The sequence below is a fragment of the Notechis scutatus genome, chromosome 1 (assembly GCF_049901735.1).
Source record: "Notechis scutatus isolate UNSWTSFEM ecotype Mainland chromosome 1, rNotScu1.2, whole genome shotgun sequence".
Taxonomy (NCBI): domain Eukaryota; kingdom Metazoa; phylum Chordata; class Lepidosauria; order Squamata; family Elapidae; genus Notechis; species Notechis scutatus.
Genome location: NC_142009.1, coordinates 259780818 through 259798522, shown reverse-complemented (window position 1 = coordinate 259798522; position 17705 = coordinate 259780818). Strand labels below are relative to the sequence as shown.

Here is a 17705-nt window from a genome sequence, read left to right as displayed (position 1 = left end):
TCAATTGGAAAGTCAGATTCATTTAACAACCATGTTACTAGCTTAACAACTGCAGTGATTCACTTAGCAACTGTGACAAGAAAGATTGTCAAATAGGGCCAAATTCACTTAACAAATGTTAAGTGTTAGCAACAGAAATTTTGGCCTCAATTGTGGTCGTAAGTCGAGAACTACCTATATTCTGTAGAATTATTCCTAGCCTTATCCTTAGCCTTAAGTGGCACATTATAACTATTCATGCTTTAACCTAATGACGGGTCACGTAGATTAAGTCACAGTGTTTAAGAGATAATTTAACTAATCCACAATTGATTGGTTTGATACAACATGCTAAACCATAAACTCTTTGGGTCACAAACCACAATGCCTGGGCATGCACAATCTGACAAGTCAAAAGTCTAACTCTTCTACATTACATCAGTAATGTGTGGAACCGTAACCTCAATAGCTGATGGGTTTGAAGAAACAAGAGACCTGTCATCTCACAGAGAAAAAACAAGCCCATCAACTATAAAAGAAAGCAGACCCACCACCCAAGATCTGTTCAATTGTCATGAAGGTTATCTAAGAGCAAAGACAGCTCATGGAAAAGTGATAGTTTTCTGTGATTCTCCTCAGTTACTTTCTCCTGTATATTCTTTTAAAAAATGTAAAGCTCAGTTAAGCAACACAGCCATGATCGTACTGGAGGTTCTAGTTTCAGAGAGATACCTGAGGACAGTTTAGCTGCAGTGGTTATTTTGTTCTCTGCAGTTATGCTGGCTTGGGCCTGTGCACTCTCTTGTCGTAACTGTTGGATCAGTTTCAAAGACAAGGAACGGCCGGTGCCCTCATATCTATTCAAAACAACAGACAGAACAGTCAGATGGGAACAGATAAAAGAACAAGCACAGCAGCTGTTTAAATTATGATATAAGCAGATTAATCCAAATACTGTTCTAAAGATGTAATATTTCTGGAAATGTTGAAATCATAGGGACAAAATGCCAGATTTATTATTGTTCTGTTTTTAAGACTGAGAAAGGACAGAAATTCTTTAAAAACATTGGAATGAATACAACCTTTCAGTCAAATGTCAGTCTATCTCACAATATAGAAAAAAATAAAATGCATCATTCATAACTTTGCCCTACAATTGTGTTAATCTGCTTCCAAAGAAAATGGTGGACCTAACTTGGGATACAATAATAAATTAATCAATTAAGAAACTCTGGAAAGTTCCCTGATTGCAATGCCAACTGGTCAATTCTTTGCTTTTTTTTCTATTCTTCTCCTGTCAAACATCTAATAACACTTCACCTCTTGTTTTACCATTACCAATTCTGAAATAAATCAGTGTCGAAATAACATTCTAAAACCTTTCTTTTAACTCAAATATTTAGTATTTTTTTCTTAACACTAAAACTGCAACTACTTACATAAGTGGTGTGTGTGTGTGTGTGTGTGTTTGAACAATAGTAAGGAATAATGTGAAAATAACCATGCCAAATAGATAAAACAATCCCTTATTACTAATGGGCCAGACATTCACGAATGTTTATTATTTGTTGATTCTATTACCCAATGGCAACTGCATGTGTGTGACTCAGCCATAACTGACTGTCATCAGAGACAGGTGTTTTATATCACTGGATATTAATTCCAGTACAAAATATTTAGAGAAAGGAGTTCACTAACTTAACAGATGAAGCATAGTATTTTCCATCTGAGATTCAAAAAACAACAACAAAAAGTGTATTCTTCATAATTTTCAGAAACAGTGGATCAACAGCCTTTGGAGATCACTTTAGCCAGTAAAGCTTACCCATTGATTGTAGAAGCCATGAAGACCAGATAAGGGCCCAATAGGTTCTTTACCAAAGGAAGGGGAATGGCAGCAGCTTCATCAATTACCACAAGTTCAGCCTGCCCGAGTTTCACAGCATCGGCAGGATGGATATACTGGGGGGGAAAGGGAAAGGGTAGACATCATAAACTGCCTTTCTGAGGGTGTCTCGGCAACAAAAATAAAATAAACTCTTTTAGAGCCCCTTAAATTTCTCACTTTGCTTCGTTCCCTTTATCTAAAGCAGGGGTGTCCAACCTTGGCAACTTTAAGACTTGTGGACTTCAACTCCCAGAATTCCTCAGCCAGCTTTGCTGGCTGAGGAATTCTGGGAGTTGAAGTCCACAAGTCTTAAAGTTGCCAAGGTTGGACACCCCTGATCTAAAGTAATAATAAATGAGCTATACCTGCAAATCAAATGGATTAGCTAACAATACTCTGCAGCTCATGTTCACATGTAGTAGAAAACCAGATTTAAAACAAATAGAACCATCATTTTTCATTCAGTTCCATGAACCCTTCCTTATTCTTAAAGTGGTTTCCAATCCTGACCTGTTCAGAAGCCCTCCCCGCATTGCTAGAAACTACAGAAGTGGCTTCTTTCATTGTTGAACCAAAGCAGAACAGCAACATTAGAAGAAAACACCCAAACGCCCAATTCTCTAGGCCGAACTATTGGTAAATACCTGTATTGTCTGTCTATGTTCTCGAAACACATTGACTCTCACAACTGCTTTGCTGAATTCAGGATTGAGAGACTGAATGATCTCATAATCCAAATGTTCCTGAAAACAGACATAACAATGGGACAATATGAAAAATTAATTAAATATTACCCATCCTAATAACTGGCATACTTTACCTATTATGGTTGGTCGCACAGCCAGCCAGATGTTGAGGCTGGATTTGGCATTTTTAGCTACCTAATGAATCCTTCCCAGTGGCCTGAGAAAGGTGTTGTTTGATGGTGTTAAGAGGTACTGTCAAAGGATGGAAGCTGCCTGGAGTAAAGAGCAAAGTGACGTGGAACAGAATTTCACATCTTGGGAAATTTACAAATCACAAGCAGCCTATTCATGATGATTGAGTTGGGGTCTGCAACCTGGCACATCTGGAGACTGCTGGGCTTGAGAAGATCAAAAATCAATGACATATACACGCCATGCCAAGACAGGGAGGAGAGCCCAGTTGGTATAGTGGTTTATAGGCACTGGGCGACTGAAAACTCGAGGCCCACTTTGTGCACAAAGCAAATTGGGTGTCTGGGCCTCAGAGCCAGGACTCAAGATGCTGGCAGATCAGATCCCACTGAATGCTGCAACCTACTGATTCAACTTCACTGAATCCAATACGAATACCTTCCCAGGCCCCTTCTCAGCCAACACTGATCCTTCTTTAGTTAATATGGATGCCAAGAAGCCAGGCAACTTTGCTGGCCTGGGAATCCTACAACCACGGCAAAGTAAGTGCCTTGTGAGAAAGTGGAAAAGATCGCTCATTATCATGCCCCAAAAGTGCTTTTTCAAGAGGCAAATTGGACTTTCTGGTTTTTCTCTGAAGACATTTTGCTTCTCATCCAAGAAGCTTCTTCAGCTCATTATCATGCCTTATCTTTGGCAACTGCTGAGCAGGGAAAGCTTCAGCTGTGCACGCTCAGTGGGGAGAAGATTTCATCTGTGCAGGAACTGCCTTCCGTTGCTAGAAGCAATGATGGCATCCGGTTTTGCGATCAGCAAATTCTTCTTTTTGACTTCTGCTTCATTTTAACCTCTGCATGTTCCTGACCAAATTCTCTGAGTCATCCCCTGGTACTTTTCAAACTGTTGTGTGGTATTGGATTACTGACAATCTACTCGAGTTACACTTTCTCCTCAGCCTCTAGTAAGCTGTCTGTGCACAAACACTCTCATTCTCTTGCTTCCCCAACTCCTCCACTGTTGCTTCCCTCCATTTATCTGCTCCTATCTCTCCAAACAAGTCTTCCTGACATTTTCAGAAGTCAAGTTTTCTTTCTTCCTACAAGTTTTTTTTAATATGCTACTCCTAAATGCAGTGTTTGTATTCCCACCCAGAAACTTGACAAGCTCATCACCCACAAGCTCCCACAACCTGCCCAAATCTTGCTTGCCTACTGCATGAACATTTTCTCCATTTGCTAAAGCCAGGATGTGAAAACTGGGGGATTGACCTTGGGCTAATCACTCTCTCTCAACCCTTGGAAGAAGGTGGCAATGGGCAAGCCAATTCTGACAAAAGGTGCCAAGACAACTGCAGGGACTATAGTGCAGGCAGTTGCCTAAAGTCAAAAACTGATTTAAAGCCACACTTACCATAAAACAAACAAAACAAAGATGGGGTAAGAGAGAAATTGGCAGAAACATATGGCAGAGAAAACACTTGGCAAGCTGAGATACTCTAATGAAAATCATCTATCTCTTTTATGATCACTTGAAAAGAAGAGAATATCTGTACCTCAGGGTTGAACTGTGGAGTCCATGGTGCCCTCTCACCTTGGTTGTTTGTGGGCAGACATCTTTTTACCATATAATGAAATATCTGCAAGCAAACAGTCCAGCTCAGAGAGCACCAGGGCCTCCACAATATTGCTTCATCTTACCTGGTACTGTAGAGCATCAAAGCCTTTAAATACAAATTCAAAGAGGGTGTGAAGATTATCTGGACTTGGAGATGTGACAAAAATGTTGGAATAGCTGTAAAAAAGAAAAGACAAGAACAGATGCTACAACTTCCCCCCCACCCTCTATTATAATGTCAGAAACAATTTCTAGCGTATCCCCATTGAAACCAACAAATCAATTAAAAATATGACTTATGATACAGTGCCCCAATTGTTAAGAGACAGTAGAACAATGTTTCAAGTTTTGAAAAGGATGCACAGTTTTGTCCCGTAAAGAAAGTCAATCCAGGCTTTTCTTTGGAATGACAGATACAGAAGCTGAAGTTCAAATACTTTGGACACCAAATGAGAAGAGAGGACTCCTGTTTCTTTTTCCTTTTTCCTCCTTCCCCCTGGTGGTCAGGAAAGATTGAAGGCGAAAGGAGAGAAGGGGGGATGGCAGAGGATGAGATAACCATCTCATCCTCTGCCGTCCCCTCTTCTTTCCTTTCGCCTTCAATCTTTCCTGACATATTGGACAGTTGGCATGAGTTTGATCAGACTCGGGGAGACAGTAGAGGACAGGAAGGGCGTGGTGTGCTATGGTCCATGGGGTCATGAAGAGTCATACACAGCATAATGACTGAACAACAACATTATAGCCTGCCAGTTATTGTAACAATAATTCTCTTACAGCATATTTATGGCTATTGTTTTTCATATTTTTGGAGGAGGGTTGTTAGGATTTTTTATTTGAAAGGAAAAAATAATAATAATTACTTAACACTGTAGACTGACCACAATCTTTGGAGTGATATTTGAATGAACAAATGTGTATGTACAAATATACAATAGTGCAGAAGCAGCTCAGTGGCGCAACAAATCTGTCCTAATAACATGATTTAAGATTGTATGTGATGGACCACTGTGTCAAAACCTGATAAGGTACCCATTGTAAGCTACTATTTGCAAATTGAAATAAAATAATCCATAGATTGCATTCTACACCTCAGTGAAAACTTATACTACTGAAATTCACTTGTATTCCAGGCTGACAGTAATAAAATAAAATAAAATCCTCATTGTAGCAATTTGCTGAATGAGTAATTGGAATAAAATTGTCCAATAAAAAATTGGATTCAGATATGAACAGACAACATTAAGCTCTTCCTTAAAAGAAAAGTTTGAAATAAGTTGTGACTGTACACTACAGGTACATCCATGTTATTTTCTTGACACAAAACCCGAAGAGTTTGCTAGTACGTCCTTCTGAGAAGTTATGCCAGCTTCCCCGTCTCCCTGGAATTTCCTGGGGGTTTCCCACTAAATATTAACTAGGTCTGATACTACTTAATTACTGTATGCTAAGATCAATCAAGGTTGGTTAGACGCTGCTACCTACTGGAGACCAAAGGGACAGTATCACTGACATGCATTATTGGAGTATATTACCTTTTTGCACTTGCCCAAAAGGAATGATATACAGCAGTGGTCCCCAACCTTTTTTGTACCAGGGACCGGTTTCAAGCAGAAACATTTTTCAAGGACCGGGGGGGGAGGAGGAGGAGAGAATCCGAGCTTGGTAGTTTGCTTGCAGACGTTTTCATTACCTGACTAGGTAACATCTGATGTTACCTAGTCGGGTAATAAAACGTCTGCCAGCAAACCACTAAGTTCAGGAGCGCCTCGGCCCTGCCTCCCTCAGCCCCATCCTCAGGTGTCTCCCTCCTCAGGTGTCTGCCTCTGCTCCTCTCTCAGTCACTCTATCGCTCCTCCAGCAGCCCAGGGAAGAAACTGCTTCAAAGGAAGCCGGGGGATGGGGTTGTGATCAAAACCCCTCTTGGAATATCTAGGAAAAACTTACCCAAAAGCCACTGCTCCCGCTATTGCCAGTCCCAAAGCAGCCGACTTCCCACGCCCTCTAGCTGCTGTTAAAGCCACAGTGCTTCTCAGGGTCTTCTCAGAAATTGCTTCGATGAATTTGAGGACTCCTTTTGCCTGTCAGGGAGGAAAGAAGCCACCAAGACACAAGATCATGGATGGAGAAGGACATCAACGAGAACAGACATAAAGCAGGGAAAGAGAAAGTATTAATAGGAATTATACAACATTAATTTAATCCCAACATATTTTGGCTTTTCTAAACAGTCTGGATTCTGCAAAACTAATGGGGACATTATTATATCTGCATTATATCACGTATTTTATAATACAGATAAAAAGAGATGGTTTGGTGTAGTAATTGAGGAGCTGGCCTAGATACCAGAAGATTGTGAATCTGGGCCTTCCTTCGTCATCAAAACTGGATGAATGACCTTAGGCCAGTTATTCTTTCTCAGTCCAATCCACCTCACAAACTTTTTGTTGTGAGGAAAATAGGAGACAAGATATTTGGGATGTTCACTGCCTTTAATGGATCAAAATCAATTTTTAAAGGGTGGGATAAAAATACTAATCTGAATGTAAGCTTACCTGATCCAGCGTTTTACAAACATCAACCAATGTGCCAACCGGTTGTGTGTCCTGTAAGCTCTCCTTTAGCTCCTTCAGTTCCACATCACGAGGACTTTGGGTCTCTTCCTAAAAGAGGAAAACAGCTGTCTGAATCCAAATCTTTCAGGGAAAAATGAGAATAATATACGGAAATCCCAGTTATGTTAAACATGAGCTGAGTCAAAAGGGAAAAAGTGACCTTATTGCAAATGCTTCCAAAAATTTTCAATTTCAATTTTGGGATGTTATTCCAAAAGAGGATGATCCAACTGTACTGTAAGTGTGGCTTCTTGATGGTGGGTTTGTTTGCCCACAGCCAAACCTGCAGAGCAGGATGTAAGGATGACTAGATGGTAACCAAGTGTTGTAATGCTCACAAAACTATCCCTAAAAAGAGAACAGTTCTGCAGGAAATACAGGAATAAAAGTCTATGGAGATTCTCAATCATCATCGCTTCTGAAGAAGCTTCTTAGATGAGAAGTGAAACATTTTCAAAGAACAAAATCAAGAAAATCCAGTTGCCTTTTGAAAAGCATTTTTGGTACATGAATAAATAGTAAGGTCTTATTTAACAGAGAGTTAAATAAGAGCAGCAACAAAGGAAATTGAAAAACAGGAATATTTTTACAAATAGACAAGAAATACATCAGTTTCCTCAAAAATTTGAAAAGCAGTTCTAGAATTAAATTGAATGTTTAGTCAGATTTTTAGAATGAGAGTTGTCTTTTGTGGGGACTGTAATAATTTTCTTCTAAATTAAGTCATGGTGAGGATACTCAGAGGCATTTTTAGTTTTATTTGCTATAATTTTTCTTACAATTTTTTTTCCAGATACCACTTGGAATTCAAATTCTACTGAAAAAGCAGCTTCCAAGCCTGTGGTTGGAATAAGGAACAGCAGTGTGCTGTCCTAGCACAGAATTGGTTAAGGAGGCTAATAGGAACACCTCTATTCCTTTTAAAGTCTACTTCTACTGATATTAAATATCCCAATTAAATACAAATCCAAATAATTACATAGTTTATATGAGAGCCTGAAGCACTGGTCATTATCAGGTAAATATACGCACCTGTGACCGAGGCGGCAGAGCTGAAATGTTTGCAGCATGACTAGAGATGGGGAGGATATTCAGCTGATCATCAACAACTACACAGGTTTTACAAGAGACCAGAGAGAGGATGAACCTGCAGGAGACAAGTGAGAAAATAATATTACAACAGAAGCTGGCTTTTCCTCAACGAACAAAACACTTCTCCTCTTGCAGCCCCTCTGAGCATCATCCTGTGGGCCAAGTGGCTCAAGATATCTTCTATGTTTCAATAGAAGTAATTTAACCGCCAAGAAAACCTGTAGAGATAGGAGTTCCTTTCAACATGAACACTTCACTCATGGCCTTTGACTCTTGGATGGTGGCGGAAATTGGTTGTGACTTGTAAGGCCCTATATGGATTGGCCCCAGAACACTTACAGAAATGTCTTCTGTAAGTGGCCCGTTTTTTACATCGTGAAAGAAACTGATGATGGATCCCCATTTTCACAAGGCAGAATAACCCAAGACTCACAAGCCTTGCTTTTCCATAAGGCTCTTGGACTACAGAGTTGCCTCCCACTGGAAATTCAATTGGCCCTCAGGATGATGACATTCTATACATTTCTAATCCTAAATTTTAGGGAGATGTTGAAGTGAGAAATGGTGCCATTGGGTGTTTTTTTCTCCCTATGGATGGGATTGTTTCTTTTGTTGCTTTTTATTAGCACAATGCTAATTTCATTCTGTGGATGTTTTACTGAAAGGTTCTATTCTGAACACCAAGTCTCTTGACAGTAAGGCAAACAAGCCCACTCAATAATCGATCAATCAAATGGAATTTAATACACACATTTTGAATGTTACCACTAGAGGGCAGCAAACATTTTGAAGTGAAACCACTTCTTATATGAGAAAAATGTTCAGTTCAAACAACACATAAAACAAATAGATTAAATTTCTAAATTGCACTTTTACTAACTTGTATGAGTGCTCAACTTACCTTTCATTAAATCTGCCAACCACATCCTGATGTGCCTCTGTTCTATAGCGGGAATGAACATCCTGGAAAAAGAAGAGAATCCCTTTGTGAAACCTGAATAGCCATTTACTAGCCATACAATTTGACCCAGTAGAGTTATCAAATATTGTGTAGCCTCTGGTTGCCTGCACTACATTCCATGATCCACATCTCTCTAACAGCTACATTTCTAAAATTTTACGTTTAGCCCTTTCCAAGGCTTTGGGGAAAACAATAAATCAATAATGTATACGCCTTATTCACAAGAATACACGTGTACTCCACCCTGTCCTTCCCAAATACTCGGGGGGGGGGTAGGGGTGGAGAAGAGCTCCCCTAAACAACCTGGCCTCCCAAATATCCTATAGGAAGGGAAAACACCTCCATCCCTTCAGAGAAGCCTTGCCTTGAAACACCTGCCTTCCCTGAGAGAGAACAGAGCTACTCCTCAAATAAGATTGCCAAGGATTTAGGGAAAGGGTCTACCCAAACCTCCCCAGCTGATACTGGCATTCTGTGACAGGAAAGAGTAAGAGCCATAAACTGCAACTACCAAAAGAATGCATCTCTTTAGCTGGACATTATAATCCAATGTTTCTCAACTGGAGCAACTTTCTGATGTGTGGGCTTCAACTCTCAGAATCCCCCAGCCAGCAAGATGAGCCCCACAGTTCACCACCAACCAAGTTTCTCTCTGCCATGAAATTTGAACAAGGGCATCAATACTTATTACAACAGGGAGATTATATAAAAGAACAGAAGTTGGGGAATAAAGCTTCTAATAAAAAACAAATTAAGGTCTGGCGGCAGTTCATTTATTTCCCTTTCTATACAGCAACATTAATACAATTTAACAGAATGACAGGCCAGTTTATAAACCAAAAATATACCATGGTCATTGTATAAAGCTGCTTCAGGGAATTCATTGTCCTCAGAAGAATAGCGATGATACCTCCCCCTTCCACAGTTTCAATTGTGCGAGCAAGGAGATTTGGAGTCAAAGCTTCAAAGTCCTGAAGAAAATGATGGAGGAAATTTACTTATTGTTTCCAGGTGTGCTCAGATTCTATCAACACCATACCCACTGCAACCAAGATAAGGCTTTTTACCCATCAGTTTTGCAACTAGCAATCTATTCTAGAGCAGAATGAACCAGAAACTCAAGCACTTTTGAGTTTATGTGGACTTGAATTTTCTCCCTTCTTTCACTTTTTTTGTGTGTTTCCTTATTATCTTTACAAACCTTATTTTCTCTCTGAAAAATATATACTGCTCCAACACCTATGAGTACAGATTTTCATAACAGTTTGGGTGAGGACGAAAGTGAAGCCTGTGATCAAGAGATATATCAGTCAGCAATAGGGACCCTGTTATACCTATCACCGTGGTCCAGACCAGACATAGCTTGTGCAATAAGCATTTTGAGTCACTTTACTGCTGCACCAACGCAATTGCATTGGATGGAAGTAAAAGCATATTAAGTTAATGGGATTTATGTCTTTTTCAGTCATGAAGGGAGGAGTGTCAGAATATTCATGAACTGGCAGAGACATAGTTAACAAGGTCAGCCAATGAGAGCTGAGAATTGGAAGCTGAAACTTAAGAGTCTGAGCAAGGTTTATCTCTGTTCTGTACTCAGGTCTAAAGTGAAACTAACTTGATTGCCTGCTAAACTGAAAGTAATCTGTTCTGAGCTCCTGAGTTGCTGTTTGTGTTTGCATTATGTTATGTTGGAAGAAACTACTGGTATTTGTAAACTTTACTTCAATATGTTATAATGTATATAAAGAAGTTAATAATCCTGCTGAATCAGTCATCTGTGTGTTTTCTGGATTTGAATTTCTGCTGCAAAATCTCACAAAACAGGTAACCAGGCCAACTGATTTGTAGCAAGGACACTCTTCTTACCTGGAGTACACACATGCCAAAAGTATTCCCAAGAATTTTGTGCGTCTCATTGTAGTAACAATACCGAATGTTTGTGGCTGCTATGAACAATTCAAAGGGGTCATCTTGCTTTAGATCTAACATTCCAGATTTAATTTTCTTCTGCAACTGTCGCATTCTTTTTTTACGGTGGCTGAAAGCGAGAAAAGACATCACAGTAAAAGTTCTTAGAAGGATTAGATTTAAACATGCCTAATTCTATGCATGCTTACTTAGAAGTAAGTTCCACTGTGTAAAATAGGGTTACTCTAATGAACGATGCAGAAAATCGCAGCATTAAGGAGTCTAAAATTATCTGAACTTAGTTTTAATCTCATGATGCATGACAGATTGCAATGCTGCTGTGATTCAGGATGAAGGCTGAATAAACTTTCAAAGAGCATTTTTAAAAAATGAAGAAATGTTGGGATATGCATTCTGATTATGAGTTACAAGCAAAGCAAAATCAAGTAGGCCATATTATCTAACATTAGGTGCTTTACTTAGGTCCTACAAAAATGAAATAAGTGATGAAAATTAACATTAACAATATGAGAAGCATCTTAAATAGTACATACTGCAAGGACATGAAACTGTTTTTCATTGCAAGCTCAGCATTAACATCATCAAATTATGATGTTATGCACATTCTTATTCTTAATAGAAGGAAAAGAAGACAAATCACCTTTGAAGGCCTGTGACATAGTGGAAGTATTGGGTCACTCATTACATTTGACAAATTCATCAGAATGACATACATCAAATGTTGCTATCTGAAAAAACACTCTACATAAATGGTAGCCTTCGGCTTACCAACCATCCAGAGTTATGGCAAACCTCCCCAGAACTACTGACAATCTAGTTTCAAATTTCTGACATTCCCACACACACGTGTGTGGTCACGTCATTGAATTTTGGGCACTTGGCAACTGACCCACAATTATGACTATCTGCAATGTCCCTTGCTCACATGACCACAATTTGTTTATTAAATTTATATGCCACTATCTCGCTATTCAGAGCCATCCTGATTTACTTTTTTTTTTTTAATGAAAATCACCATTTACTTATGGTTTTCAGGAAAAACATCCCTTGCATACAAGGGGCGTTTAACCACCCCAGTATTCATTTTACGATCATAGTGCTTGCTTAAACGTTTGCTTAATGATCACGGTACTTATCTAATGACTATGGCATTCATTTAATGGCCCAGCATTCCCTTAACAACCACTGCAAAAAGGTTGTAAAACTAGGTACAGTCACATGGTGGCCAGCTCAATGACCAGCACAAGTTATGAATGTAATTTTTAAATTACAGTGGTAAATCAGGGTCTACCTGTACCAAGAGAAATCGATACACTTGTAAAAATACATACTGAAAAGGTATATAAGGGCCTTATACAGTCAAGGGCAAAATAATTTAAGCAAGCAGTAATGCTACCTTGAAGAAAATGGGAATGTAATGCCCTTGATGCAACCGTGAGCATGAAGAAACACTGTGCATCTTTCCAGAGATTTATAGATTAAAGCTCCCAAAGTGAAAGGAAATATAAACAACTTTACCTGCTAAAGCCCAGCTCTTTCTTGTAACACCACAGCACAGTGGGTCTAGCCTTTACAGCTGCTTTAGACAACATATGATGAAGTATGACCACCTGCCAGGTGACAAAACCAAGAATGATGCTTATTGCTTCTGCAGGAATACAGGTTTGTGAACTGAATCAGAAAACCTCAATGATTTGAATTATCTTTTCATTTGGCAATTAACCTCCATGTGGCAGCCATGCAATCTCAGCATAAGGCACACCTGGTTGAAAGAACTGTGGATCGGTTCATGCAGTGGTGGGATGCTACTGGTTCTGCCCGGCTCTATAGAACCGGTAGTTCTGAAGAGCAGCAGACACCAAACCAGTTCTGTGTTTGCTGCTGTTTGGGCCACCCGCCCTCCTGGGCTCTTACCTGTCCTTTATTTCCTGCTTTTTCAACCTCAGCTGCTTTGCACGGCACAGCTGAGGTTGAAAAAGCAGGAAAAAAAGTGGCTTTTCAAACACTGCGCACCCATGCGCAGCGATTTTCAGCTGTCTGGGCGGTACAGCTTAAGGTTTTTTACACACGTACACAGCATGCATCAAGCGCACAAAGCATGCATGTGTGCTCAAAACATAGTCACCAAATTGGTAGTAACACTGGTTGGATCCCACCCCTGGGTTCATGCCTTCATTCATTGTGAAGCATCTTTTTATCTTCCGCATCACCCAATTATCCATAAGCCAGCTTCAATAATAAAACTGGTTTGAGAAAATTAGGGTTCATTTAACCACGATGAAGCATGCTATCTCTCAGCCCAAGCTACTCCGTGTGGTGGCTGTTTCAGGATAAACAGTAAGCTATCCCTGCATACACTGCATTGAATTCTCAAGAGGAAATTCAGGATATCCCATGTAATTTAAAATAATACAACTCAAAATCATTTCTGCCACTAAAACATCGTCAAGCAAATGAATTAGCAGAATGCAGACCGATCTCAATACTTGCAAGGCTTTTAGACCTTGTACAGAAAAACAAAGATGCGACTCACTGCACATATTTCCTCTACATGAACAAATCCATAAAAAGGTGATGTATAGAAAACAGTTCTAGGAAATAATCCCTGCATTTAAATGTAGCCTGATGTAGCCAGGATTGAAAGGGCACCTGGAAGGAGGGAACACTGTGTTTTTATTCAGACCAGTAATCAAAAAAGGCCACTACAGAAGGCTCTGCATCAGTAGTGGGATTCTACCTGTTCCACTACTGGTTCAGTGATCGTGCGCATGCAGCTTTCCACACATCAGCTGAGAAGATAAAGAAGAGAAAAAAGTAGAGGCGGGTGGGTCGATGTTGGGCTCTTCTCTTCTTTCTCCTCTGAGCTGATCCTTCCAGCCTTTCTTTCCTCTTCTCAGCTGATCGTCGGAGGCTTTTTTTTACTACCAGTTCAGCTGAACCGGGCCGAACCGGTGGCATACCACCACGGCTTTGCACCAAACATAGAAATGCTGCTATTAGGAGCCAATGTCAAAACGCAGCCTCTCTATCCCTTTTTGGTCAGCTTGCAGAAGAGCTACCCGGAGTAGGGGAAAGAACAATGGTTAGCAATGCTGGCAAGCTGAATTCCACATGCCTTGTTATATGATTGAAAGCATATGACCACTCCATGTGCCCTAGAGGCAAATCAAGTTTGTTACCCTATCCCTATAGGAATAAGGATTCCCACTCACCGCCACCAATTGAAAAAAAAAAAAAAGATGTCTTATAAATGGGTGAGGGGGTCATTTTACATTCACTGAAAACAGAAGATTCTACTGAAACTGGGGAATAGATGAATAGGAGAAATAGAAAAGACTTCTGCTGCTTGTGAATGTTAACATTTTTTATGGTATCTGAACAGGAGGTATCAGGTACCATCTTTCTCCTTTGCCCCATTTCCTGCCGTCATCTCTTTTTGTCACCTCCTCTCCACGCAGTAACCTCTTGTCCCTCCCAGCCATCAGCTACTCTCTTTCTTTCTTCTCCCCATAGAACAAGGGGAAGTAGTGTTTGTGGGTTTCTATATGTCAAGTAGCAGTGTTTGTAAGTGCTGATGAATTGTATAAATGGGATAATTGCTTTATAGTTGACTTGAGAAATTAGTAATTCATTTCTTTCTTTTACAAACCTGTACCCACATGTACATGCATGGCCACAAACATATATAGAGGGATCTCCAAAACTGATTTCAGCTGAAACTGGCAAAGTGTACAGGGGTCCCCAAACTTGGCCACTTTAAGATTTGTGGACTTCAACTCCCAGAATCCCTAGAAGTCTTAAAGTGGACAAGTTTGGAGACCTCTGATGTAGAAGAAGAAAGCAATGAATGTGATCGTTTTAAAGGATTTAATTTTCTGACTTTCTATGTCATTTTCTGACTTTTTCTTTCTTGCTGGGAGAGGTTAGTCTTTGATTCAAGCTCATCTTCCTTTGGTATAAACACAATGCACGTCTAGTTCATGGCTATACATCACCTGATCTTTGCCACGGTCCCCTACTATAACAAAGAGGGTCCTATGTCGCTCGGCCACTCCATTCTCTATTTGGATCCGAATACGATTATCCACTTTCTTGCGCTGCATTTTCAGCGACAGCTCCTGTGAAGTTTGTAGAAGTTAAAACAAATTAGTCTGCATACTATCTCAATTGAGACAGTCCGCAACGGTCAGCGGTAAAATGTTTCTTGTTCAAAGAGTTCATTAGCTGTGCACATTTCTATTCATCCAATCAGTTCAAAGGCATTCTAGTGGGGCTTGTTTTGGACTCATTTTAAGGCAAGGATAATGTGCTCCCTATGTATGTTTCCACCCAAATAAGTTCTCATTTCTAATGGAATTTTTTCCTAGGAAATGTATTTATATTCAACATCTTGCTGTTGCAATGATCAAGAAAATGTTTGGGAACAAAAAAAAGCATGAGGCCCTTGAACAGGGGTGTCAAACTCAATTTCATTGAGGGCCACATCAGGGTTGTGTTGGGGGGAGGGACATGGCCAGGGTGGGCGTGGCCAGTTTAATGTCACTCATTTATTATTAATTTATGCTCTGTAGACTCCAAAAACGTTTGTTAATTTCAACAAATCTAAAATTATTATACCCTAAAAAGGTAACCCAGAATTCATTTGGTTGTCTAAAGTATCTTTTTCTCCAAAAATGTGTAACTGAAAATAGTCAATATACTTTGCATTTCAAAACAATGTTTGTACCTAAATACTCATGCATACCATTAATATTTTGACAACTGTATTTGAACATAATCTGTCTCCTTTGCAATATAATCTACAATTTGATGCATTTGACTACATTTACTTTGAAAAAGGACTAGAGCTTTCACCAAATTCTCAAAGAGGTTCATGGTACAAAAGGTTAAGTGGCCATGCCCTAGATATTATAGAAAACATATTATACAGTATTTATAATCAGTCTAAATCTAAATTATTCTGTCAGAAAGCAAAAGCAAAAGCAAAATTTGTACAATTAATCCAGAAAGAATTATTAAAAATTATAGTACAGGAAACCAGGCTGGCCTATCTTTCTGTAAAGAAGCAAGAATTACCTGTATTTATCAAGCTACATGTCAACTAATTTTAGCTGCATTTACCCTTTTCATTTATCTGTTAATTTATTTTGCTGATTTTTCTCTATATTTCTGTAATGTTTATTCTCAAAGGGAAATAAGAATTGGTCTACTGATGTTACACTGCATTAAACATATTTACCAGCATTTAGAGGTAAGTATCCACTGTTTACCCAATGTTTAACATGCCAACTTTTGATGTTGTGCCACTGTTGTGTATATCTTTCCTTAAAACAAATCCCATTGATTTTAAAAGGATAGATAGATAGATAGATAGATAGATAGATAGATAGATAGATATAAAAACTCAAACCCATGAGATTCATGTCATGACAAAGAAAGCACCTTTAGTAAGCCTAAATATTTGTATCATAACACATTAATTCATTTCATTATATGATTATGACTCTTAACTTTCAGAAATTAAATCAAGGTATCTATGTGACTGCAATTAGAAATCCGACTGTAATAAACAGCAAACATTAAACATCCAAGTTATATGTCTTAAACTCACAGGCTGTCTATGACTCACAACGTCTATGACTGCAATCCTATACGCCAACCTTTCCCAATCAAATTGCATTTTAGATATGATGGGTTGCAATTCCTATCTGGGGAGCACCAGAATTACTCCATGGGTAGGACTCGGGGGGAAAAATTGGTAGTAAATAGTGGGGTGAAATACGGTAAAAATGCTGGTGAAAAGTTACTCTAGCAGTTCTAAGCTTAAAACTGAGGTGGAAGATCTCCATGGCAAAGATTACTGATGCTACTACACAAAGCAACGTAGAAATCAGTCATAGTGAAAATAATTGATCTTATTTTCGAAAAGAGATGTTATAACTGCTGGCTAAAGAAGACACAATCTTATCTATCTATCCATCCATCTATCCATCTATCCCACCCACCCCCGGGATACTGGATTGGGAAAAATTCAGTAATCTTGTTTCTCAACTCATCTGAATACTCTCCAGATCCAGCCGCAAACCCAACACCCGTTTCCTCACCGTTCCCAATTCTCCCTTTCTCACTCCAGTTTATGCGCGAAGGGAATCCGGTCGATTATGGAAACTCTCGGAGCAGCTTCCCACGTGCAAAAAAAACAACAACCATGTGGGGCTGTGCAACGCACTGGAAGGATCCTGCAGGATGGCCCGCTCAAGACGAAGAAGCAGGGCTAGCTAACGGGCGAATCCGGGTAGTGGGAGAGCAGGAGGGCGACGGAACCAAAGTAGAGCTTCGTCTGCCTTTGGATCCGGGCTGCAAAAAACAAAACGAGGATCTCTCCCCACGCCTGGGGAAAGCTTTTCCGCCCGGACGCTGCCTTCCGCCAGATGCTTAAGCGCCGGAAAGGGAGGAGCTTTGCTCAACTGCAGCCTGCTGGGGCGGTGATGGGATAGAGCTGTGAAGTTACGGTTGACGGAGATCTGACGTGGAGGCTTGGTTTCCTTTGGCAGATTCTTCGTGGTTGTCTACCACTCAAAGGCCGAGCGTCTCGGACCTCGCATCGCTTATTTCAAGATGCATCCCAAGTGCTGGATTAAAACTGATTCTAGCCGATTGATTGATTGATTCTAAGCGAGGCTTCTTTGCGGAGACGCGCGTTTAAAGTGGTGGCCGTCTCTCACGCGCGGATATTTCATCTGCATAAA

General features: G+C 39.8%; 1 protein-coding gene across 1 annotated transcript in view; it reads right to left on the bottom strand.

Annotated features, from left to right (window-relative positions):
- NAT10 (N-acetyltransferase 10) overlaps positions 1 to 17409 on the bottom strand; it is a 32985-nt gene extending 15576 nt beyond the window's left edge. The window contains exons 1-13 of the mRNA XM_087951194.1: positions 17061 to 17409; positions 14952 to 15074; positions 12475 to 12566; positions 10894 to 11065; positions 9876 to 9998; positions 8968 to 9029; positions 8007 to 8121; positions 6915 to 7022; positions 6307 to 6440; positions 4443 to 4536; positions 2512 to 2610; positions 1805 to 1941; positions 712 to 836 (exon numbers count right to left, since the gene is read on the bottom strand). Of these exons, the coding sequence (XP_087807320.1) occupies positions 712 to 836; positions 1805 to 1941; positions 2512 to 2610; positions 4443 to 4536; positions 6307 to 6440; positions 6915 to 7022; positions 8007 to 8121; positions 8968 to 9029; positions 9876 to 9998; positions 10894 to 11065; positions 12475 to 12566; positions 14952 to 15059 (1369 nt within the window). The 5' untranslated portion in view covers positions 15060 to 15074; positions 17061 to 17409. The remainder of the gene's footprint in view (positions 1 to 711; positions 837 to 1804; positions 1942 to 2511; positions 2611 to 4442; positions 4537 to 6306; positions 6441 to 6914; positions 7023 to 8006; positions 8122 to 8967; positions 9030 to 9875; positions 9999 to 10893; positions 11066 to 12474; positions 12567 to 14951; positions 15075 to 17060) is intronic.
- Positions 17410 to 17705: the final 296 nt, after the last annotated feature.